Here is a 27,268-nt window from a genome sequence, read left to right on the forward strand (position 1 = left end):
AAGGAAGCTTGAGAAAGAAGAGGAAAAAATAGCATATTTCCGATCCTAAGGCTTCATGATTCCTCTTCTTCGTTTTCCCTCATGTTCCCTCCACTCCGCCTGGCTGATTGGTTGGCTGGTTGGCTGGCTAGATAGCTCGCTTGGGGCGAAAATCCAGCGCGCGTAAACCAACACACGTATGCCACTACAAACTCCACTCTACGACATCCACCGTTACCTCCACTTGCCAGCCAGTCAGTTCTGGCTAACCACCTTTCTGCTTGCTAGACTGTCTGCCTGTCTGACTGCTATCTACCACTACTACTATTAGTACTACCACTGCCGTATCATCAATGTTGTTACTCATCACTACTACTAACATTATTACTACTACAGCGACAACAGCAAGCCACTGTTGCTGCTGCTGGCGTTGCTCCGGCTACGATCTATAAGCATGTTTCATGAATGAAATCCACGTGCAAACCACGTGACTACTATTCTATCATGACTGATTCCATTTGAAGATGTTCATTTATTGATGTCAACAACAAGAAGCATTTTACGACATAATATTTCGCATTTCTTCTTCGATTAGCCTATTGTTAATCACGAGGAATTTTTTAATAAATTCCTATTACCTAAAGATACGATAGAATCTTATTTGTATAAATCTATATATAACATGAAAACGAGTTGGATACACGAATGTTTATGTTTATTAATTAATGGTATTTAAATATTTTTTTATGTATATATTTCATATATATGTTGGTTGATTAACTGATCTAAAAAAACGACGAATTCTGTTAATATCTTAATTAACACTTGATATAATTAAAAAATGCGACAACTGTTTTAACTTTATAATTCATGGTTAAATTTACCTTCTCTCAACGTTGTAAAAATGTTGTTCGAGCGAAGTGTCGTTTACAGTAATTATGTACAAACGGATAATGCTTTACTTTGATTCTGCTTTATGTATTACGAGAGGCTTGTACTTCACGACTTCCTCCGCACTTTCGCTTTATCACGTCTTTATTACTTCTTGCTATTAGACGGTCGACCAGCATGTGGTCGACGAATCGAAAACGATGGACGTGAAACACACAATTCTCGCTTCTTTTATCCAGTACTTTAATCGCCTAATAAATAAAATAAAATCAGCCTTAAAAAGCTTCAACCTTATCATATTTATACATATCATTTTTAAATATATGACGCATGCGGTGTGTAATAAAAAAATCGAGACATTATTGGCGACTGGCAGCTTAATAGATGAGGCTAATTGATAAATATCAGATAGAAAATTACAGAAGGTAATTACGGTGGAAAATAACGCTCTAGATTTTCCGCTAGACAGACAGATGCCATATCCCATGTCGCGACGAGCTTATTCAATACGCTGGAAAAAACAGTAAAGCTATAAAGGGTGCAAAGATGGTATCCATGACTCTAGGGGTTTCCGTTGAGCGACGCGGGCCATACGCGTTCTCGTCGGAGTCGCGCACTGAGAAGGAGGGAAGAAGTCGGTCCACGTCCTGCGGATCCCCTGCGAACAAGAGAGAAGGTAGGTTGCGAGAGAGTGGGACGATTGTATGTATACATTGGTTTGGTTAAAAGAGAGAGAGACGGAGCGAGGCGAGGGAGGAAGGAAAAGAGAGAGAGAGAGAGAGAGAGAGAGAGAGAGAGAGAGAGAGAGAGAGAGAGAGAAAGGAAGAGAGGAAGGAAGGAAGGGGGAGAGCGACAGAGGGAGGGAAGGAAAGGGAGACAGAAACAGAGAGAGCAGCGGTGAATAGAACAAGTAGCAACGCCAAGTCTCATGGTGGGGTGGCCCACGTCGCGCTACACCCGCGGCACTATCGCGGCAGCACGCATAGCGCGCGATGTCGCACGCACCTAACCCAACCTAATCCTAACCCAGCCTAATCCGACCTAATCCGACCTAACCTGTAACCTAACGTAACGTGACACTTGGTTTACAACCGCGGCTCGCAATCCGTGCGCTCAGCCTCAAAGGTGTACGTACATACTAACCTTACGATCCGCGCTCGCGCGCGCGCCCGCGCTCGCGCGGTGAAGCGGCTAGGAGTCCCCGTCGCGAGAGTGTAACCACCAACTCTATAGTTGCCATTGCCCGCTACCACTGCCGTTCGCTCGCTCGCTCGCTCGCTCGATCGCGCGCGCAGAGTCGCTAGTGGTCGCTCCTTCTCGTATAAGCCGCATTCGACGTCTTAGCACCTGCCGACCAGTGACGTTCACGTGCTAGGACGGCAGTTGAGTTTCAGTCGTGCGCGATCGACAGTGGTCAAGATAACGAGCAGTATCGGTGCTCTCGATCGTCATAATTTGTGCGATGCTCCGACCCTCGCCGGTTTTTTTTTCGAAAAAGATCGCCAATGGTCGAGTAGAGATAAGAAGCGTAGTTGCCGATTTCGCGCGGTAAAACGGTTCAAATATATCTCGATAATCGAAAAGTAGATCTCGATCATCGGAGCGCATAAATTTCGACCCGTCCCGATGGTCGGCAGGATATTCGCGCAAGTCGTGAGTTGTTACATTCGCGCCACGAGCCACTACGCGCGTCGCGATTGGTGAGGACACTGTTCGAAGCGGGTTAAACCGATCGAGTGTTTTATTATACGACGAGGCTGGCATCGTGTCGCGTCGGTGCGCAGCGAATCATACGATGAGCGACGGTATAGTCGGTGCAATTGCGATCAGTTTGTTCGGTACTAGTTGTCAAACTGTGTCTGTGCGTGATAGATGGCTTTTCATTCACAAAGACTCGTTCCAGGCGGCGAGAAGAAACGTCGGGTCAGCATGGATGCTGGTTATTCCGTTCTCAATAGCGATCTCGAGTCTTGCAGAATGTATGATCAGTACTCTTACAAGGTAAGTCGACACCATTGATAATGAATAGTATCGCGATCACTATTGCAAATTTATTGAATTTATGCAAGAATATCGATAATCAAAAGTAAAGCAAATTTAGCAGTTCTATAAAAATGATTAAATAAAACACAGATATAAAAGATACATGAACAATAAAATATATAAAAATAGATATAGAAAAAGAAATAAAAAATAAAAAATAATAAATATAAAAAATTGATATAAAAAATAGATATAAAACACGGATATAAAAGATACATGAACAATAAAATGTATAAAAATAGATATAAAAAAAGAACACGATATAAATTACATATATTTTATCGAATTTATGAAATCATTTCGAATTATTGTCATTAAGTTACTCCGATTGATCATGGACATCGTTACTATTTTATGTTGCTAAATATTATACTTGGATATTATACTAAGATGGTTTCTCAAATATTTTTCCAATTTTCATTGACAATAACGCTGTTATATTATGTTAAATTAATGCTTGTTATACATGAATCTTCTAACTACTCTTATATGCGATAACTTCTGAAAAGCTATTAGTAGCTAAAGTATCGGTTTATATTTGTACTTTTACTTGTGTTAATTTCTATATACATTCAAATAAATATAAATAATGTTACATATACATATAGATTATAGATAATATATGCGTGTCATATCACATATGTATATGTAAGATATCCCGAAATTTGAGGATAATAACATGGTGAAAAATAAAATAATGCATGCTATTATTTATCCTAAGAAATAGATTTTTATAAACATTTAACCGATGATGAGTGTTTCGATGATTAATTAAAACTTACCTATCTATGATTGTGCGATAGTGCGACACAATCTTTTATCTAAAGGATAATAAATGTCTGACGATTGTACACACAACTTACTCAAATAATTTTTTAAACAACTCAACTGATTGGTCAAACTTTAAATTTTTATATTTAAAAGATTATTTCATGATATAAAAAAATTTAAAGGGATTTTTAATAATTTTTTAATAATCCCTCTAAATTTTTTATATCAAAAATAATCTTTTAAAAAGTATCTTTGAGGCACTGTGTATATGCAATATGTATATACATATATATATGTATGTACTATGTATCTATGTGTATGTATGAGTATGTGTGCGGGTGAATGATGCGTGCATGCGTATGTGTATGTATGTATGTATGTGTGCTTACGCACACACACATGTATATTTGTATATCTTTCATCATATTTAATAATTTATATCAAAATAATAGCAAATATGAAAGTATACTTTGTTAAGTATTTTTAATTAGTTGAAATAAAATCTTATTTTTTTGTTTTTTCCTATTTTATTTTTGTATAAAGATAATCGCGTAAAATAATCGACGAAAAAGTGCAAGATTTTATCGTAAAATTCGAATTAAAATTGCGAAATCATGTACATTTAGATCGTCAATGCAGTTTATATGATTCATTTTCGGTAATAATATTTAAATGTAAGATGAACATGTCATAATAGTTAAGTCACATTTCCTTTTTAAACGATAAACTTTCGTGCATAATAGCAAATATAAATCAATCGAGAAAAAATATAAAAAATGCATAATGGCGACGAATTATTATAATGATATTTCTACTTGTAAATATTCGCCTTATTGATTTTACACTTTCTTTATTCTATTTTAAAATTTTAGAATAAATCATTGTATTGACTGCTATTTTTAAATATGATTTTTTGAAGTCTTTTGAGTATTACATAGTTAATAAAAATATTGGAGTGAGCAAATACTTATAAATGTAAGAGTAATGTACATATATACATAAATAAATACATACATACATACACATATATATGCATGTATATACATATGCACGTATGTATGTATAATATACGTACGTGTATTATGAATAAATGTTCTAATTACATATAATAATCATGAATCATGAGCAATGAAAATTATGAGAAAATTATTAATTTTTTCTAATTCCCTGGTATTCGATGGTCGACAGCATTCATGATTTATGTTTCTGCCCTTATTCAGTACCACAAAAGGTTCTCTTGGCTTCTCTCCTTTTTCACTTTGTCTTTCTCCTTTATTGTTACTCACTATCATAATCGGCACTACTATCACTATCATACAAACGTCTATATTCCCTGTTCAATCTGAGAGAGATTTGAAATGTTCGTCGTTCTAAATTAAATCTCTTCCATAGAATGCCGTTGTGTCTGGCATCGCACGATCAATGTTTCCAATCGTGTGTATCCATCCATCGGATCTTTTGCCATGCATAAAGCAATACAGCGAATATTAATACGATTCATCTGCGCAGGGCGTTCATCTGCGCGCGTAATTATCTAATCAAATAATCATTTGCCAATTTTTCGTGTCATCAATCTTGATATATTATATGTTAAATTGGATCTTGATTTTTATTCAGAAATATTTTCAAATTTTAATCTCTTAGCGCGCAACCTTTTATTTATCGTGCATAGAAAATTTAAATAAAACATTTTTATAACAATTTTTATTATTATTATTTTTTATTATTTTTATTATTTTTATTATTTTTATTTATAATTGTTTTTTATTATTTTATACAGCAATTCTTCCAATATGTTATTAATGTATACACTTTGATAATCTGTCGCAAATGCTTTCAACATGATAGAATCAATTTATATTTCCTTTGACTTGAAATATTTAACTGTGCATAATTTTTACGTTATTTTGATTTGAAAGAGAAAAAACATTTTAAAAATCGAAATATGACACCTTATGGCGTTGGCGATTAAACCGATAGGCCATCGTGTCCATCGAGTTAGTGCAATTTTCCCTCTTCCGATGCGAGATCCTTTTAAGAAAGATCGGACAAGCTCGTTCCAAAAATCTACTTTGAAAAGCACTCGGGGCGACCCTTTGAGAAGCAGAATTTTTCCCTGGGTAATATCGCCCGTAGGTAGGTACCTAATGCATTTCTACAGGTTTATATACTCTTCTTCCACCTCCCCGAGCCTTCCCTCCCCTACTCCAACCATCGCGGTAGTAACAACCTGCCACCCGCTTTCGTCCCTTTCTCCTTACCTCCTTTTTCGTTCGTCTCTCGACCCCTGTTTCCCCTCTCCCCTTTCTCTATATGTATCTTCCTTCGCACCCCTCTTAGCTTCTCTCTCTCTCTCTCTCTCTCTCTCTCTCTCTCTCTCTCTCTCGCTCGTTTATTTCTACTCTTTTCCTCCGGCCGTTTCAACTTTTCATTCGGTTCTCTCCTCCTCCGTTAAAACAAAATGAAAGGCGAGCCCGGTTGGTATCCATAAAAGAATGAATAAACGTAGATTGAAAGGGCATAAAAGAGTATGTACGCGTACATACATATAGCACGAAACCAAGATGAGTATGTATGTAAGTGCGCGCACGTGCGCGAGCGAGCCGAGGGCGGACGTATTTATACATTTGTATCTACGTATTGAAGAGAACAAATTAAAATCCGCAATCGCGGTAGTACAATGTAAATTTGTTTTAACGAACGTAGGTAATTGAATTTCTCTGCGTGGGTTACTTACTTAGACACACGCTGATTATAGGAAATTTTGAAATAATTTTACAATTATTAAAATGATGAAAGATATACGATGCCAAATCATTATATTATTACTTTTATCACTGTATCGAGATTTCATAAATTATCGAATATAGATATTATAATAGCGAAAATACGTCACGAATATTTATCGTTTTTACATTTTTATTACTTTTATCATTATATCGAGATTTCATAAATCGAATACAGATATTATAATAGCGAAAATACGTCACGAATATTTATCGTGAAGATTCGATTTTATTAATTGTTAGTTGTTATTTCTAGAAATCTTTGTTATCGCTGAGAATGCAAATCAAGACATTCGTTCGCTTTGCATTTGTTTGCAATATTATATGAAAGTTTATTGCCGTAAAAGACTGTCTTTATTAAATTACATTTCGTAAAGCTGGTATTCCAAATGAAACCGGGTTATGCAATGTATGCGTCATCTTCTTCGTTTAATAACGTGCCGTCTTTTTATTCTGCCAGCGGTTTATGATGTTTGGAAATAATATCGCTTGCGGTTGGAGATCCATCGTTATAATACAATCTCCATTTTGTGTAAAGACATAAACATTAGAATATATCGTAAATTCTTAAATACATGTTATTAACTTTTGTTATTGTAATATTATTTAAAATTATAACAGAAAATTATTCTCTCGACTGGCCTTTATAAAAGATCTTTTATTAAACCAAGACATTTTTATAAACTGCTTTTCTTGCGCAATTTTACATAATGTTTCAATAACATCAAAAATTAATAACATTATCTACAGGATGTTTATAATTCATTCTAGTACATTTTTGTTACGTGATACTGCATATGTACTTATACAAATATATTATAACTGATATAATTTATAAGTTATAGAATTACCATTTCGATTTGATATATATTTGGATTTAAATTAATATCAAATATATTCTCAATGCATCTGAGGCTCATTTTTCAATAAAAATGAAAAAAATATATATTTTGCTGACACGAAATGAAAAAAATATATATTTTGCTGACACGAAATTAATTTGTAAAAATACTAGATGATTAATTTTTTTACTGTTAAATGTATTATGCAAATTAAATATTAATTAAATTATGAAAAGGATTTTTCATGAATAAAAGATTATAAAAATTAATATGTAGAATATTTATTCGTTATTGAAATTTTATTTTAAAAAATTTATTTTTTCAAGATAGGTTGTTATATTGATATGCTAAGTTTAGATAGCAAATGATTTCAATTGTAGATGAATCATGTGTATTCAAGTAATTTTGTTCATGCGAATTGAAAATTGGAGAGTTATGTATGCATTGAATAAATGATCATAAAAGGTTTATTCAAGTTTGATATAGTGACAAGTTTGAAAACTTTGTCACATTAAAGTTTTACCGATTGATTTTAAGAAGTGAAGAAAAAATAAAAAAAGGAAAAAAATAAAAAACACACTGGACACAGGTAGCATATTTTTTCGAAAATAAAGTTCCAAAGATGACATTAAAAAATGTTTTAAAATATGTAAGGGTTGGTAAAATACGCAGCAAAAATTCTTCTTAGAATTCCTCGAGAATTATAGAATTCCATAACTGAAATAATATTTTTCAAAAGGTGAGGTGCTACGAAAAGCTAATATTTCATTTTTTCAAATGTGATATTTTTAACTAAATTGATAAAACTTTTTCGGAAATTTATCAAGAATGATAGAATTATTACAGTTGCAAATAAAACTATTGATCAAACTTTTGAAAGTAAAGCTCCAACTTCGCAGAAACTTTAAAATCAATCAGTCTCTGCCTTTAGTACATATAAATATGCCTTTTTTTATAAGAAATTTAAAGAAAAATATTTTTGAATATTTGAATATTTAAAAGAATTTGAATTATTTTATAGATTTTGTATATTGTTAAGTTAATGGGATACCTATCTTTTTATGTAGGAGAATTTGTTTTCTAAGATAAAAAATATTATTAGTCAGAACCTATGATAATAAGATAATAAACAATATTCTATTAAATATTGTATTACAATGTTATGTATATCAAATATTAAATACCATTTATAATATTTAATGAAATTAAGTAAATGTAACAAGATTTTGCAATTATAATGATTCAGAACAATATAACAAAAAGGAAGCATTAATAAAACATTACATATTCTAAATTACTTCAAGATTAAATTACTTCAAGATTTAATATATCTGCATATCGAGAGGGAGAGAGAAAGAAAGAGGGAGAGAAAAATGGAACAAAGGAAGGAAGAAAGAAAGGAAGAAAAGTAGTGAAAAAGAGAGGAAGTGATGGGAGGGGAAGAAAGAAAAAGAAAAAGAGAAAGGGAGAGGGAAGGGTAAAAAAGTGAAAGAAAATGCCATTTTAAATCAAATGTAACATAAAACTAGTTAGTGTATGTACAGTTGCTGTTATACTAGATATAAGAAATATAACTATATAGATACATAACTACAAAAATATTTAAATTGTAATTATACAGGAATTATCTCATATTATTGATTCGTGATATATATATTATAATATTTTCTCTTTGTATTATAATGGAAATATTTGTCGATTGAAATTGATTTGCGATTGAAAATGTTATTACAAAATATTGAAGTTCGGTGATTATATTAAATAAAAATATGGATTATTCTTAAAATTCATTCGAGCCATCATTTATTCGTGATAATGCGTTATTTGGGACATATGTTTCGAAAAGAAAAGAATATATCAATTCCTATATAAATGAAAACGTTGAAACATGCTGGCCGAGCGCGCTTGATCTCATCAGCTACACTATTTCCAGTCGCATGAGTGTGCGCGAGGTAACAAGTAATTATCTACGTAATTTAGTTTTGCTATTCACCGATAATTAAATTCCTTTCGCGAATTCCAGCCATGTATGCGTCAATTGTAAGCTCTTAATCTCAATCAAAATTTCATTTCCGAAGTAAACGCTGTACGTTAACGAAGCAAAATGGTGTGTGTATTTTATATTAACACATTGTGTGTATGTGTGTGTGTGTCCACGCGCGCGCATATATGTATGTGGTGATATCATTTGAGCGTTAAAATTGCATCATCAGATGATTTAATCGCCATCGCACTAGTTGTTTTGTGGAGAGGCCTATTCAATTATATTGATTTTTTGTTCGGCTATTTCAAGAAGGAGACATTCACTTTATAATTAATTAATATGTATGTATATCAATGATCGAAGTGTTTATTAAAATTATAATGTAATGAAATTTGACTTGAATTTTATACTAGCTTGAATATATATTAATAAATTCTTTGGGAAGTAAGTGTAATGTTTAAAATATTATGCATTTAAATAATTCATTAAATTTGATTAATTAATTTAGTAAACTTTAATAAAACCATGTAATTTTGTTTCGCTCACGATGGCTTTTTGCATTGTGTTTGAGATTTATCGAATTTAAACTTTTGAAAGAGCACAATGGAAAATACATTTATCGTGATTTATTATTTTGTGAAAGAATATTGAAAGAAAGGCGGTTGAGGCGACGAGCTTATTGATCTTTGAATGGTGATGAATTAGTAACAAATCGATTCATATCCGCCGCAAACTAACGTGCATTTATTACATTAAAATATCAAGTTTAAAAAGTTGCTATCACACGTATAAATTACTGTCAATATCCAAATTTATCGAGTAATATCCAGATTCCAAAAATTATTTTATTATTCCGTATCCAGATAATATAAGCCAAATAGTCGAATATCCAAGTATTTTTCAAAATTACCTGAATACTCGAGTATGCGCGATTTTTTCAAATATTACTGGGGGTGTATAATCTTTGTTTAATTTAATTTATTTAGGTAATTGACAATTTAGAAACTATCTAAAATATTTTTTAGTTTAGTTAAATCGAATTTTTCAGTTAACTTATGTATGCATATACATACAGACACATGCACGTGATACTGTAGATTAAACACTTTATTAATATATAAAATAAAATTATTTGAAAAACAAAATTATTTGAAACATTATTTATGATTAATCGAGAAATCATTAAACATAAAGTGTGTGCATGTATATTGTACTTACATAATAAGTACTCGGATGTTTATTGATTTTAAATAGCATATAGTTATTGGATTGTTTTATTATACATTAATAAATTTTAGGTTTAAAGTTTGACATGCATAATTATAAAATAAACTGATTTTTTGCATAATACAAATTAATTAATTTAGCTGAAGAATATATATTATACGCAATTTTATTTCAAGTTTAATAAACGCTCATTTACCGAATGATTGAGTGAGCTCAGAATTGCGAAAATTTGTGAGCGAAAAAATTCGACTTTGAACTTTTTCGTTTGTACCTGGACTTCACCTTCCCGGATAGTGAAGTCGAAACAGTTGATTGATCAGCCTGTCGAGCTATCGCGAATCAGAATCTGCTGTTAATGAAGTAAAACATCGATCTTATGCAAGTGCTAATAAATAGTGCAAAAATAATTAAGTCACGACAAATATATTGATCAAAATTTTATTGCAGTTATAATTTATATAGACTGAGTATTTGTTTGAGCCCGAAACTCTTAAATTTTTTCGTTGGCAATACGATCTCTGATATTCCCTTTCGTATTTCACGGGAGACACAACACCTTTAAAAAAAGATACATAATTACATACATAATGTGTATGCGCTGCACTTAATATAGATAAAATTATGAGTTGATTTTATAACATAATTATTTTATGAAAAATTTAACAAATACTTTAGAGAAAAAGTGAATATTTTACAAAATTAAATACATACCTTGTTGTATATGTTATAACTTATGAAAATAAATTATGAAATATCTTAAACTATTGATATAATGTTAGTTATATATATTTTATTATTTTATATTATTTATATATTATTTATATATATTTTATTATTTTATTTTATATTATTTTTAAACAATAATATTTTTTATAGAGTAATTTTTATAAAAATTATATCATCTTGTTTTTTTGACTCTTATAAAAATTACATTATTTTATTTTTTCAAAGAATGATGATTTTAAAGAACGCTCACTTTAAGAAAAGATGATGAATTTTAAATTAAGAGAAATAAAGAGGAGTTTTCATTATTTAAAGCTATTTCTCAAGAAACATTATATAACAGTTGATGACTATATTTCATTTTTTTTAATGTGCGAAATATAAACATAATAAATTTAATCAGCCTATGTCAAAGACTAATAATTGATTTTTCGAATTTAAATAAAAATATATTTTTTGCTGATTGTGTTGAAATTACAATAAGATACAATTCAACCAACCAATTAGCGGCTTTCTGAAATAACGGCAGTCTCGGTTCTCGGTTGGTCATCGGATGATCAACAAGTGGCTCATGATTCTGTCAGTGGCACGCGGTTGACCGCGAAAACTCCCCTTCTGCCTTGCGTTGCCTGATATTGCCGCAAATCTCATCATGATCCCGTTTAATTACTAATCAATTCAAATCTACTGAATGATTGTAAACGTTCTCTGCATTTGTTTGTATAAAATAATAAAAAAAGATTAAATTATGGTTTCACGAATTATGTTAACTTAAAATACCAGGATAACTAGAAAATAAGATTGTATTATACTAACGAGATATTATCTAATGAAAGTTTAGTAATTACATGCGTAATTTATGCAACTTGAACGAAAACCGCAGGTTATAAATGATATAATGTTTCGCGTTTTATGATTTCTATTAAATTAGTTTCTTTAACATCGTCGAATAAAATATTACATCTATTAAATAATTATAAACTAATTTACTGTGTCAATTTGGATTTTGTTGCTCGAGTCGTTTATTAAGAATTTATATTCAAAGTAGTGAGAGAGGGGGATTAACATTAAATCAATCCTTCGTGAAAATAAAACTCCATAATAGAAAAAATATATTGCTCGAATAAAAAAAAAATCAAGTTACCAGGATTTGTTATTATTCAAGATAGCATAAAAACATTTTGAAAAAAATCACATTGTTTAATAAATATCACTATACAAAATTAATTATACAATATAAAATTAAATTAATGTGCTGCGTCGCGTCTGTCTCTCTTTCACTTTTGCAAAGTGAAAGTAACTTACGCAAAGCAAAGTAAAAAAAAATTATTACTCGCATGTTTTTAGTGTTAAAATGTCCTACAATATATATTGCTATTGAAATATATGAAGAACCAAATTTGCTCATATTATAATATTAAAAATTGATGACGAGGAACTATCTAACTAGCAAACTAGCATACTAGTAGCTAATAAAAAAACATCGTGTAAACCACGTTTAAGGAACGATCAAAGTGATGAACAGAAGTGGTTAGGTCTGCTTCCCAGCTGCTGTTCAACCGCTAACCTTCTTCCAGCTCATTTAAAATCATCTTTGCCTCGGATATCTGTTCCGTCTATCAACTTTCATTTCCTCGACTAGTTCTCGGTTGATGAAAATCACGTGTCGAAATCGCATTCGAGCATCAATTGTCGAACAGATACAGATCACGCATACATAATTAAGCAATCTTTCGAAAAAACAGCATGATTAATAAAATAGGTTCTAAATAATAAGTAATAATATATTTCGAGTAAAGAAAGGTTGTTTATAAAATACTTATTACGTATTACTTTTCAAAAAAGATCGTGTATTTTAAATGTCATTAAAAATATTTTTTTATATATCTCATTATTAGAGATGCATATTCAGAAATATAGTAAAAAACATTATAGCAGCTTTTCAGCAAGAAACATAACATCAGCAATAAACAGAATGTCACACTTTCACAGCTTGGTTTAAATAGAAAAAATTTTAAATAGAAAAATTTCTATTCTATTGGATTGTTATTGTGTTTACCTGTATTTCCTTGCTAGAAAGCTTCTAATATATGGTCTCTTGAATAAAATAACTATGTATGTATGTATAAGAATGGATCAAAGAAAACACTATAATAAGTGTTTTCTCTCTTGTAGTAAAACATTGTAAATATAATATAAGGGAATGTTAGCTCTACTTATATTATCTATGTTCTTCAGAGAAACTATATATACAATATAGCTTATTTTATTATGTTTGTTGCACATAAACTTTTGATGTAAAAAATAATTATTAAAAATAATTATTTCTTGATATGATTAGTATGCTTTTAACATAGTTAAAATTAAAGGATAAATAGATACCATTTTTATAAGTTATCAAGTTTTTTTACTATAAAATATAATCAAGATAATAAGGTATTAGCTAAATATCGGCATTTTCTTCGTTATTTTTTTTCAATCTAAAATTTCGCCTCATATGTCTTTTTACGTATCGTTCTTAGATATCAGTTACTTGTCATGGCATAGTTTCTTAAAGCAATTGATAAATATTCTAGAGTCGAGATACTTCTCAAATAATATATAAATGGCAAAAAATATCTTAAAGATATCTAAAGATGTCTAATAAGATATCCGATAAGATATCTTTAAATTGTTTTGTACATTTTTTAAGGATATGCACTGTTTATATTGTTTATCAGAGCTTTTTCAAAAAAATATTATTTTCTTGATTAGATTTTGCGATTGTTCGAATCGATATTTTGGAATTGATTTTTCACATGCGTGGAATCATGTCATTTATCTATTATCGATTAAACGTAAAAAATCTATAAAATTGATTTTATAGGATGATTAATTTCAAATTGCATTTGAATTTTACACTCGCTTTATGTGTGTTATAATATTCTTGATTTACATTACTAGGTGTAATTAATAAATTCTCTTTTCGTATTATTAGAACAAATTTATCTGATAAAGTTCGATCGTAGATAAAATTCATTAATAATAGGTTTATGTTCGTTTAAAATTTCAATATTTTTTTTACTTACGATATCGTTGACACAATGCAATGCAACGATTCCTTTTTTATGTGATTTTTATGATTCTCTCGTATAAACCGCTGAGGGCATTGCAGTACAGATTCAATGTACTATTACTAAGTATTACAAGATATTGTTTTACTTTCTGTAGACATTATTTGTGAAGAAGAAGTATTATTAGACATCGTTTAAGTATTAGTGGGTATTATAGCATATTGCTTTGGCATTATACAGAGTATTACATGAAAAATTCTGTAGCAATATTCCGTAATTCGTTGTTATTAGACATTGTTGTACATAATTTTCTTCTGCAATTTATTTATCAGATTTTTGCTTTAAAAGAAAATACAAAAAATAATAATTTTTAGAACTGTATATTAATGTTAATTCAAGTTTGATTATATCAAAGTGAGTAAGATATGTAAGGTAAGGTAAATGCAGGTATTTATTTTACTTTCGTTGAACATTACTACAATAGGTATTATAATATTACGTAAAATATTCCACAATAATGCTCCTTAATTAGGTATTATTATGCATTGTTCTATACAATTTTGATCAGTGATTTAGTCCTTCGTCTTATGTTTCGTCTTTTCACTGATCAATTGAAAAGATCCTTTGTTCGCTAATCCGATTTCCATATTCACTAGTGTGTCTCGAAGAATTGCCTATTTGATCAACTATTTTAAAACAACACCGATATGAATTATTAAAGGCAATTCGGTCCATTTTTAAATTTGATTCCACTTTTAAATACAAAAGTTTATGATATGTCTCTCTTTCTTTGTCTTTTATATATATGTCTTCCGATTAAAAATATTTAATAATTGTGACGAATCAATCAATGTCAAGTTCTAAATTCTCATGAATAAATCACTTGATGATGATATATGCCAATATTATCGCGATATATATTATCGTACATTTATGATATTCCCTTATATGTGATGATAGAGAGCACAGATTCGATTAAATCAAAATTTACATTTGCTAAAAAGTATTCAATATGTATATATATTTTTTTTAATTTAACTGTGATGCCTACATATATGATTTAAATAATAATCGAGTATTCTCCAGACACAAATTCTCGTTAAGCTTAGCGTATATCAGAAATGGAATTTTTTCCATTTTTCTCTAACTCTAATTTAAATTTTTATTTTCTATAATGCAATCAATTTTTGCAGTCAATTTAATTTTTTTTAAAATTAAATTCTCATTCTCATTCCATTTCTCTCTCTTCATTCACCTACGCACACACACATACACACATATTTTTCTCTACTCTTTGATATTGGTTTGATTCATATCGTTCGTTCGCACATTTACTCGACAAACACCTGGTGCATGCACCTGAGATCTTAAGGCCATTCAACTTACACAGGTTGGGCGCGTGCTTCATTCGTTTTCTTTCGTCCAGGTTGTGTATACATAACTATAGTCACGTAAGCCTATGTTGGAAATTTCGGTAAGCACGTCGTAGCACGTTTAAAAACTGGATGATAAATAACGAGAGCGAAAGGGAACTAGTCGGCTATAGCGTGCAAAGTTACATGTGACCTCGTTGCGTGTATATTACGATGTCGTAATAAAATTATCGTGAATTCTCTTCTTAATTAATGCAACAATAGTTTATAATAGAATTATCGTGACTTTTCTTCTTAATTAATGCAACAATAGTTTATAATTGTGCAGTAATAAAACATGTGACAATTTATCGACATTTGGCAGTAAAATATGAATTAATACTAAATCGATATTCTAAATATTAATAGATATCTTTCGCATAATATTTCATGCGTATAAATATCTTACATACTTGCAGAATCATATAATATATATGTATATATATAATACATTGTATTTAAAATTTATTATATTTAAAAGATTTAGTGAAATCCTTTTTATTCACGTAATTAAAAAAATACTTTTTTATTCACGTAATTAAAAAAAATCCTTTTCATTCACGTAATTAAAAAAAAACTTAAAAATAGAACTCTGTTTGCTTATTATAATTATATAATTATAACATATTATAATTTGCTTATTTATAATTATATATTTTTTTTTATTCATATAATTAAAAAAACTTAAAAATAGAACTCTGCTTATTATAATTATATAATTATAAAATATTATAGTTTGCTTATTTATAGTTATATATACTATAATATATAGTTTGAAATATTTATCCAACATATCAATCGTGAGGTAGTCCCATCGCGAATGAATAAACGGATAGAAGACGCATAGACGGATGGACGAGGGAATTCTTACGCCAGTGGTTTGTGTCGATCCATGTTGTCAGACCGGATTCCTGACTGCCAAGGTCACTTTACCACCGCAGCATCTACCACCTGCAGCACGAACAATCACGTTGCATCGTCTTCTTTCTTCTGTGTCGTACTTTCTCTTTGCATCTTTGCTTAGGCTTCCGCTAATTAACCAATTTTGATACTATTCGTTCTTATTTTAAAGAGTTTTAATTTTAACTTGAATAGTTTTAACATATTCTTAGTATTCTGACTTAGTATTCTGACAATATTAATATGATATATTGGATAACCGATCAGATAATTTGATATATTGGATAACAGATCCAATTAAATTTAATGCACTTGGTACTTTTAATAATGAGCATAAATAATAACGTTTGACTGAGATTTTGATAAAAAATTATTAATATGTATCCCTTCAATTAAAACATTAATATGCAAATTAAAGTGCAAATTTAAATATACAATTCTACATAGCAGCAAGTTTCCTTGCGTTTAAATTTAATTATTTTTAATTACTTTATTTGCATTTCACATTTATTAATATTAAGTAAAATACATAATTATTTTATTTAATAAACTAATTTTAATATTAAAATATAATAAGAAAAAAATTAAATAATATAATATTTATTTCCAACTGGCACAATTTTCTAATTTACTTTTGTTAAAAAAGATACATAATAAAAATTTAATCAATAAAAAATTTAATCAGTAAAATATTAGAAATAATATTCTTTTATAATTAATTTCTTGAACAGATGCACTTTTTTTAAATTTTCTTTTTTCTTTGAAAAAATAATTTCTCAACAATTAATCATTCTTCTTTCAGTTCTTATATCAAATTACACTTTGAAAGTAGATTAAGTGAGAAAGTAGAATAAGTTTGAAATAAAGTAATGTGTATACTTCTTTTGAAAAGTAATTAAGAAATTTATGAAACACACACACACACACACACACACACACACATACACACACGTTCTACTTTTCTATCTATTTTATATATTACACGATTTTTCATTTTTATGAATAATATAATTGCAATTTTATTTATTAAAAACTTCTCATTTTTCTTTAAAATTGTGTTAAATAAATTATGGCATCAGAATGCAAGAAATCGTGTAAATTATGTGTATGCATGTTGTATGAATACATGCATTATATGTATATTGGAGTTAACATATGTATATTAAATTATCGGATCTTATGCCTCCTTTTTATCGCCATATGACAGTAGGCTGTGCTTGATTTCTGCTGCGTTTCTGCTCGTCGTACTTGATATAATAAGTTGTACTGCATTTTTGCCATGTTTTTGTTTTCACAATGTGACGATAGTTTTTGATTTCTGCTGCATTTTTATTAGTGTTCGATATAGTAGATTTTCTTAATATTCGCTATATATACCAAATATCATTGATGGTACCTATATGTATCACAATGATAATTTAATAGCAAACAATTCGATTTTGCTGCATTTTCATTATTGTATTATATTGATAAAGTTGTGTTGCCAGAATTTAAGCTTAATGAAGACTGGAATCTACTGCAAAGTCAAGGCATATTGTTGACATTCAATCTAAGATATTTAATTTGTAAGTTAGCAATAAAAATGTTTAACTTGTTTCGCAACTGCGAATTTAGTTAACAAACTCAACAAATAAAGAGGAAACAAAAAAATATGAAGCTTACATCAATTTATTTAATGGAATGCTTTCATACAGCATATAGAACATTGTAATTACATTGCAACAGTGTTACAATCTTGCAAATTGCAACATAATATTCCAGAGACATTGTGAAAACGTGTAACTGTAATATTTTATGAGAAATGTAACAGCAATATTTCAGAAATATTATTAAAAAAATATTCAATCGCTAGCTCGTTCTCTTATTACTATGCAACGCGCTATCTCGTCGTGAGAATTACATATGAAATTGATAAAGAACGATTAATAAGATTAAAAGTGTAATAATTATTTTTAGCAGTTTTATCAATTTTTTATATTGAATGATTGTTCAAAAATTGGTCAAATAAATATCCGAATGAATAAAAATCATTCGTTTATTATTATTAAAGATATAGGTACAATTTTTATATATAAAAAAACCCAATTTTGGATTTTATGACTTAAATTATTTAAATTATTTTTTAATTATGCTGGGTCAAATATTTTTATCTACGTAGGATGTATGTAACTATAATATATAAATATATATTATATTATATAAGTGGGAAATTAAAGCTTATGCAATATTATTTATAATATTCAGTTTTATACTTATATAATTTATATAATATTTTATAATATTTTTACTTATATAATATTATATATATATATATATATATATATATATATATATATAACGGCGTTTATCGAGTTCGAGCCTCTTAATATATTTGATTAATATAATTAAGAGAATGAAAAAAAGAAAAAATGTTAAAAAAATGTTAAGGATAATTAAAAGATACCTACAGTCATCTTTTAAGTGTCATATGATTCAAAACTATAGGATGATTTTTAATAGGACATATGATGTATGTTAGTCAACTATATGTTTTCGTCGGCTATATCCTCTCTCTTTCACTGAATATTTTGTCTAAAAAAATATATCATCTTTGTGCCATCTTTTGGCTAAGACTTGGCTCCGTTTGAGAACAGAGGAAGTTCTTGAAAATTTTTTTCGAAAATTCGCGAACTTGATTCATACAATTAAGATTGATTCGTACATATCTAATGTCATAAGGATAACTCGACGGCGTGACTCGGCTTGGCTAGGTATGGAGCGATGCAGCGGACCAGCAAAACAAGCAAATAAAGCGTAATGGGGAAGTGAGTTCGTTCCTATCCGAAACTTTCGCAGCAAACTCGGTAGCACGGCAGTCGAATACAATGGCCGCGCAGAACTTTCCGCGAAACTAAACAAGTTTATTTAACTTACCATCCTGCACCCCTATAACACCCATCTGAGGGGAGGGGGGTAGCACCCGGAACCACCCTCCTGAACCATCCTCTTCCTTACACAGTCAGACTCCAATTCCCCACTGCGCCTCTTCTTCTCCTCTACCTTTCTCTCATCTCCCACTCTCTCTTCTTCTCTCATCCAATTCGTACGCGGTCCCGCCCATCTACCTGCAATAACGGCAAGTTTTCCGAAAGTTTCCGACAGATTAACGACTATTGGAATTGTTGAAGTTATGGTAGGAACGAGGTAGGGAGAGAAGAAAAGGTGGGGAAATGAGAAACAGCGGGTACAACGGAAGGGGATGGCAGCAGTAGGAGTTGAATACCAGAGTTTCCATTAATGTTACACGGTGCTACTATTGGTGGTCAGGTGAGATTGAGAAATAGCGCGGAATATGATATAGTACAATTAATATCCGAAAAGATTGGATCCGATCTTTGAAGGAATGAATCCGCGCCGTCGAATCGTATTATTTGTTTCTTGTCATATCGTGAATCATTCGAGCACCATACAATGACTAACCCTTTAAGGAGATAGTAAATCTAAAATTACAACTGGACTTTTATTAAATAAAATCTATGATGTGGTCAAAATTAGCAATTTACACAAAACGTTGTCTGTATCGTTTATATGAAATCGCACTTTATAGGTATGTAAAATCAATATTTACATATTATCTTGTTAATCTAAAACTGGAACCGCCATAATCTTAAATCAAATTCACGCGCTCGTATCTGTATTAGCAGATTAATAATCGTTTACTTATGCTTCCTCACTTGCAAATCACATTCTAATAATAATAATTCTGCAAATATGAGCAATCACAACAATGATAAGAATCGTGAAAACTGCTGTGGCATCAATATATCACATGTAACATTTTTAATACTTTTATAGATTGCAAAATTACTAACGATTATGCAAATGGATGTTTATTAATATGCAAATTTTACCTAAAACTAATTAATATAAATAAATAAATACCTCAGGCTGAATCTTTCTTATTTGATTACAATGCTATTGTTATGTCGTGCCAGCAAATATCGAGCAAAATCTGACAGCAAAAATACGACAGAAACCAAACATGGCTGTTACAATGTAATGTGATGTGATAAGGATAAAACACAATATCTTATCAATACTGGAAATTAGAAACGCAACAAAAATCAAGCATAATTTACTGCCATGACATGGCAAAAAGACAATAAAGATAAAACACACACTTGGTAAATACAATTATATTGATATAATAGATATCAAGAATATGTAAGCGAGTACGAGAGAAAATGTGGTGATATAAAATGGCGAGATGATTCATTTTTGTCATGTACGAAAAACTCAGAATCTCGTTTCTGGATATTTAGATTAGTTTTGGATATTTCCATTCCCAGGTTGAGAGATGGTCTCCTTATAAGAGAACAAAGTCAGCCTTGTTAGTTAAAATTTGTCCGGTAGTTAAGAACAAATAATTCTAAAAGATTCGGCATTCTTCGTTTACGACAGGGAATTCTATATCTCTTACATAGGGCAGTCTCAGAGTTTCGTGTATCTTATACGTATCTAAGCACAGAATCGTGTTATAGTGATGAAGTTATAGTGAATAGTGCATGAGTGATTCCGACTCTGTACAGATTCTCTGTGTATAAAGTGTCAAAGACCTCTACTCATTATGTAATTATGGTAGACAAGAATATTAAATACTTTAGCTTGACAAATCACGATAAATTTCTCAGTCGCGAACTTTAATCTGCTAATTTAAGGAAGATGAATATTTGTACGTGTATTAGCCATATAGATAAATTCATAAGATTCAAAATTTTTGAAGAGGAACGCGCAACGTAATTGTGCTGCTAATACAACTTTTTTTATTCACACACATTTTGTCTTCAAACGTATTAGCTCTAGTTTGACATAATGGAATTATCATGATCATCACATCATCATTATCATTATTAGAAGACATTCATATAAAATTATAAAATCATAATTGATTAACGAGAATAGTGAAACAAAATTGCAGAAAACTCATTCAAGAAATAATGCAGTATTATATAGTTACAAATAAAGAGAGAGAATGAGAGAGATTTTACATGTAATATAATTTACATATATTTATTAATTATAAGTTATTCAATGAGAAAAATAATATACTAATTAATTCAATTTAATATAGTATTTTTTTTTAAAGTTCTTGAATTATAATATTGATATCATACAAATTGATATTATCACCTTTGTTACAAGTTAAATGCACAGTTACATATATGATTTACATTTATATCATTGCGATTTTCGTAAGGTGGTTGAACAAAAACGAACTGGCTATGATACATGGAAATATCCCGTATATCGCATTAAAACTTGCCGCAAGACCATTAAGTGTTTTTCGGGACATAGAATAGCGGAAAGAGGGGAAGTACGGGTGATATATATTGCACAGTTTATATAGTCACTGGGTATATGGCGCGGAATATATGAGATATACTCACACACACATGCGCACACATACATACATATATATATGCTATATATCTCCTTTATGGCAACCATTAACATATTTTTTACTATACGTATTACCATACAATAGTGACGCAAATATTATAACTTATAACGATAAATCAGATGCAAAGAAAGGTAACCGAGAAGGATAAAACATTAGAGGTGAAAAGGATGAATAAAAAAAGTCATTAAATGCGTAGCACCGTACGTTGTCGAATATTGTGATATTATTCGGTGATATTGTTACAACAATTACAGAGAATTCCAATTTATTTCATTTCTCCTCGCAAATTCAAATAAGCTTCACATAAATAGAGTCATATAAAATAAATACAATGAATAACTATTAAGGCATAAAAGGCCAAGTTCTCATTGTTCGAATCTATCGTATATTTTATATTCCGTTTACTGTTTGAAATAATCTGGTTTGACTACTTTCACTTTACGATCATAATGAAAACGCGCATGGTATACGAAGTAACGTGGATTACGAGGAATGGAATGAGACACGAACCTGCCTCTAATGCTGTCTTTTACATCAATATGTATTTTCATTATGTTAATGTTATTTTTGCTTTATTGTAATTTTCCAATAGATAGATCACTGATTGAGATAGATCAAGCCTTGAAATATTAAAATATGAATAAGCGACATTGTGTGTATGTTCGTAATTCGTTAGCAATTTTTTAAGTAAATTCGTTGTTAATCTATTGACATTATTACATGCATTTTGCTTATTGGATAAATTATTTGGCATTAAAAATATTTCATAGTTTATTTATTTAGTATAATTACATAAAAACACAATATATAATATTTATAATTTTTTTAACTATTATATTACATTATTATAAAAAATTGTAACATTTTATCTAAATTTAAACTGTGATTGTACATACTATTTATAAAGACAGTTAAAAAACACTATTAATTAGCTGAATTAAATATAATTAGAATATTAGAATCTATATTCATATTTATATACATGTATATATGTATGTATAAATTATACATACACATAGAAAGCGACACATGCAATGACGATCAATAAATCTTTCTTTGTATAAATGTATCGCAGTTCTTAATGCGCTGTTGATTTTCATTAAATAAATAAAAATCATATTAATTTTCTTTTCCTTCAAATAAATTGTGAAATATTCATCGACAAACTCTGATACATTAACAGGCAAACTAATCTAAATCTCCATTGATTATATGCAAACAAATAAAAATAAAAATTTATGGTACTAATAAAAGATATTATTCTTATATATTCGCCTATCGAATAATTAAATCTACTGTTATATGTATGCCGACATGCTGCTGACATTTTGCTATCTGAGGTTTTGACATCATACATCATGCTGAAGGTCATTGGCGGAGTATAAACTAATGTATGTAAATAATTATCTTGGATTTTATAACGTACTTTAATGGAAGAGATATTGACTTAAATTAAATTTTTTTTAGACACAATTTATTGATAAATATGATTTATTCATAGATATTTTAATGATTATAGTAAATTGCACATTGAGTGATTAAATCAGTATGCAATGAATTTATTTGATAAAACACGTGATGGGATTAATTCAAAAATTTTATTTTAATATTATTTTAATATTATTTTTGCAAAAACTTTATTTGATATTTCGCAAATTTTTTTCCTAATTAATTTATGGAATAAATACGGAATTGTAACGTAAATCACCCGTAGAATGTTTCAAGTATATTTTACATGTCTTTTACTGGAATTCATTTTCGATGACCTACTTGCGATAGTATTACGATGTATATGTTAGTAAAAAAGTTATTACACATGATACAAAATATTATATATGGTAATATAACCAATTTACCACACATTATGTATATAAAGTACATAGTAAAATACAATTATTGTAATGTTTATTTTTAGTGTTTATAATAGGATAATTTTCTCTTAACTCAAATATCTTAGATATTTTGCAGATTATTCATTTTTTCAAAATTATACAGATTTATATGGTTTTATGAAACATATAATATAGTCCGGAAAAAAATGTTTTTTTAAATTAATTTTTTAATGAAAATTTTAAAGTCCACATTATATTTTTAAATAAAACTATGTTTTTTTTATATAATCTTCTAACCTTTGAGTAAATATATTCATACTATATGTTTATTTTACTTCGATACTATATACTATTATTCGATACTATATACTATATACTATTTTATCGATACTATATACTATATTATATCCGAGCTGAAAGTCCATTTTCAAGTAGAGAATACGCAAATATGAAAAATTTCATTCTTTAATGAGAAAACATCGAGCATAAATAAACGATTTTTACAATGTTACAATGTTAAATACAAATGGGCAGTAATGATAAAACATGTTCGAAATATTCACCATTTGTAGCAATGCATTTTTGAATGCAATAAATAAATGATTCTTTTACTTTTTCCCCATTATGTTTGCATTTATATTATCTGTACATGCATTCAGAATATGTTTTTTCATATTTTCAAACAATATTTTTATATCCTCTACAGAAGAAAGTTAAACATGTTTGACAGGTTTATTTTTCTCTCATGGTATTAATGGCAAAACCTGTTTTCATATTCAAGACCATTATTTTAAACAAAATTTATAATTATGTTCAAATTTTCATGTGTTTTCTAATAATAAAATATTTAAAACATACTATTAATGTATTTAACTTGTTATAATAATTATATAATATCATATTCAGAATGTTTAGATGTGTCAATATCCTTTAAAGCTTCTCAAAGGAACTTTTTTATTTATTTTGAGATACTAAATGCATGTCTTAAGTTAATTAAGTTTAATTCTGAAACATCATTATTATAATATTTACACATAAAATGCGTATTGATACATATTATTGTAAATATTATTGTGTGAATATATTATAAATAATCTAAATACTTGTGTATATGTATATTGTTGTGAATATTATAAATAATCTAAATATTTTAGGTTATATATATAAATTGTCTTAATTTCTTCGAGAAAATTTTTATGATGAAATTCTGCATAAGAATCAAAAGTTACCAAGCTAAATTAGAATATAGTAACTTGCTTCGTAACCCAGATATACGTATCTTGTCTGTGGACTTATGTATAGTATATACATACTACGGTCAACTATGTACAATTACGCGCGTAAGATAAGTAAAAGTACATGTATATATGAATATTACCCTAGTATAACTAAAAAGTTAGTAAACATTATTTAATAAAAATATTATTTAAAGTTTAACTCTTTAATATCTTTTAAAAATAAATATATATTTCTATGATTTCTTATTGTGCACACAACTTCAAAAATATTGATTTGTCGATGTTTCTAAAATACTTGAGAAGAGATAATTAAAATGATATAATATAGTTACTAATCAATATATTTCTATTTTTTTAGCAATTATTAATATTATATGTTATCAGAATATTAATATTATATTTTATCAGAACTCATACAACAATTTGATCTGTTTATTTAATTTACTTATTAAAAATCTTAGTTCATGCATGTATTGTTTATAAGCTAAATTAAGATCTTCAAAGACATCTTGAAAGAGATCTTGAAGACATTTTTCCACGATTTTGTAGTGAATTACGTAATTTATATAAATAACACTAAATAAATAAATAAATATATATATATATATATATATATATTTATTTATTTAGTGTTATTTATATAAATTATATAATTCACTAAAAAATATATAATTCTTTAGAAACTTAAGCAGGATTATTTTAATCGTGATATACGTTATATTAGGAGTTCATTCTTGAGTAATATGCACCTGAAATTAAATAGCGCCCTCTTATACTTAAAATGATTTAAATTAAAAACTCAGCCAAATCCGTGTAAATTTTGCCAAGTTTTCTCTGATAGAAATTATTATAATAACTTTTTCTATCAGTTTAATATCTGAGTAAATTTGATACAAATTCAACAAGAATTTTAGGATATTAAAATGATTAAAATCGCATAAAAATAGATAATTATTCGCACTTTTGAATAAAGTAGGAATTTAATCTCGAGATTTAAAAAATTTTAATTATTTCTTTAATTTATTTTATCATTTATTTAATTAAGTTGTACTAATCGTTTGCTATGTAGAATTACGATATAATATATATTACAATACATATTATTTTACGAGAAAAAATTTACAATCGGTTACTCATATTGTAGAAAAGGATACATATATGCTGGCTCGCTATCTTTGTCAGGGATTTGCTGATTGATTGATATTATTATAATATCATAAAAGATATTATTAGTACCAAAAAAGATCAATCAGTGAATCCCTGACAAAAATAATAATCCATCCAGCATATACGTATCCTTTTCTACGAATTACATTTTTTCACTCTTAACTCGCTCCAATATATTTAGAGAACTCAATAACTTTGATAATGTAATAGTGAACATACTTTTTAAATAAAAATTAAAACAATGAAAAATATCAAATGTATCGATATACTACTTATGTAATATTCACTTTTATTATACTTATATAACATTAATAACTCTGTTTATGAAATTGGATCAAATATTAAATTTTGTTATAAGTATATTTAAAATTTACGTTAGGTATTTATTTTATTTAAACCACTAGCAGATTTTACTTAGTTTTGTTGTCAATCTCCTGTCAGATTGCACAAATCCTGCGATCGATTTTTACCAATCTATTGTTAGATTCCACGAGCAAACTCTACCGATAGATCACAAACTTAATGCAGACATAATTGAGACTAATTCGTTAGCAATTTCTGATAAAATCTATTGATTATTTGTCGCGCATTTTGCTACGGGCATATGGCTAATGAGAATTGTAATATCTTAGAATATAATCATTAGACTCTCATAGTATATATACATATATCATATATATTATTCACAAAAAACAATAAGTAATAAAAAAAGGATTTTTTTGTTATCATATTTGTTATTCTGCACATACTATATATAACATATATATAATTATTATAAAATATATAAATTATATATGAAATTATATATAAATTATATATAAAATATAAATCATTATCTGTACATTTATGGCAAAGTAAATTCGAGATGGAGAGAAAAGCACCATCTCTTACCCTTGCATCGCTACTCTGAAAAAATTCAAATTTAATTAAAATCTATTTTTAATTTTTAAAATTAAAATTATATTTGGCTTACGTTACAT

At 28.7% G+C, this 27,268-nt stretch overlaps 1 protein-coding gene and 1 long non-coding RNA gene across 6 annotated transcripts in view; one reads left to right on the plus strand and one right to left on the minus strand.

Annotated features, from left to right (window-relative positions):
- Window positions 1-506: 506 nt before the first annotated feature.
- Window positions 507-2,247, minus strand: LOC109610561. Its single transcript, XR_002192911.2, has 4 exons — window positions 2,014-2,247; window positions 1,291-1,528; window positions 864-1,121; window positions 507-764 (listed from the first exon to the last, which is right to left on the minus strand). It is a non-coding gene; the product is annotated as an uncharacterized LOC109610561 (long non-coding RNA).
- Window positions 1,402-27,268, plus strand: part of LOC105259036 (TOX high mobility group box family member 3) — a 74,978-nt gene continuing 49,111 nt past the window's right edge. For 2 of the 5 annotated variants that reach the window (XM_025415304.1, XM_025415305.1), the window contains exons 1-2: window positions 1,402-1,546; window positions 2,774-2,871. In XM_025415304.1, the coding sequence (XP_025271089.1) occupies window positions 1,417-1,546; window positions 2,774-2,871 (228 nt within the window). In that variant the 5' untranslated portion in view covers window positions 1,402-1,416. Of the gene's footprint in view, window positions 1,547-1,943; window positions 1,998-2,246; window positions 2,709-2,773; window positions 2,872-27,268 lie in introns of those variants that run through there. The other 3 variants (XM_011270716.3, XM_011270717.3, XM_025415306.1) reach the window with 2 other exon arrangements.

The sequence above is a fragment of the Camponotus floridanus genome, unplaced genomic scaffold (assembly GCF_003227725.1).
Source record: "Camponotus floridanus strain SB8 unplaced genomic scaffold, Cflo_v7.5 scaffold12, whole genome shotgun sequence".
NCBI classification, from domain to species: Eukaryota; Metazoa; Arthropoda; class Insecta; order Hymenoptera; family Formicidae; genus Camponotus; species Camponotus floridanus.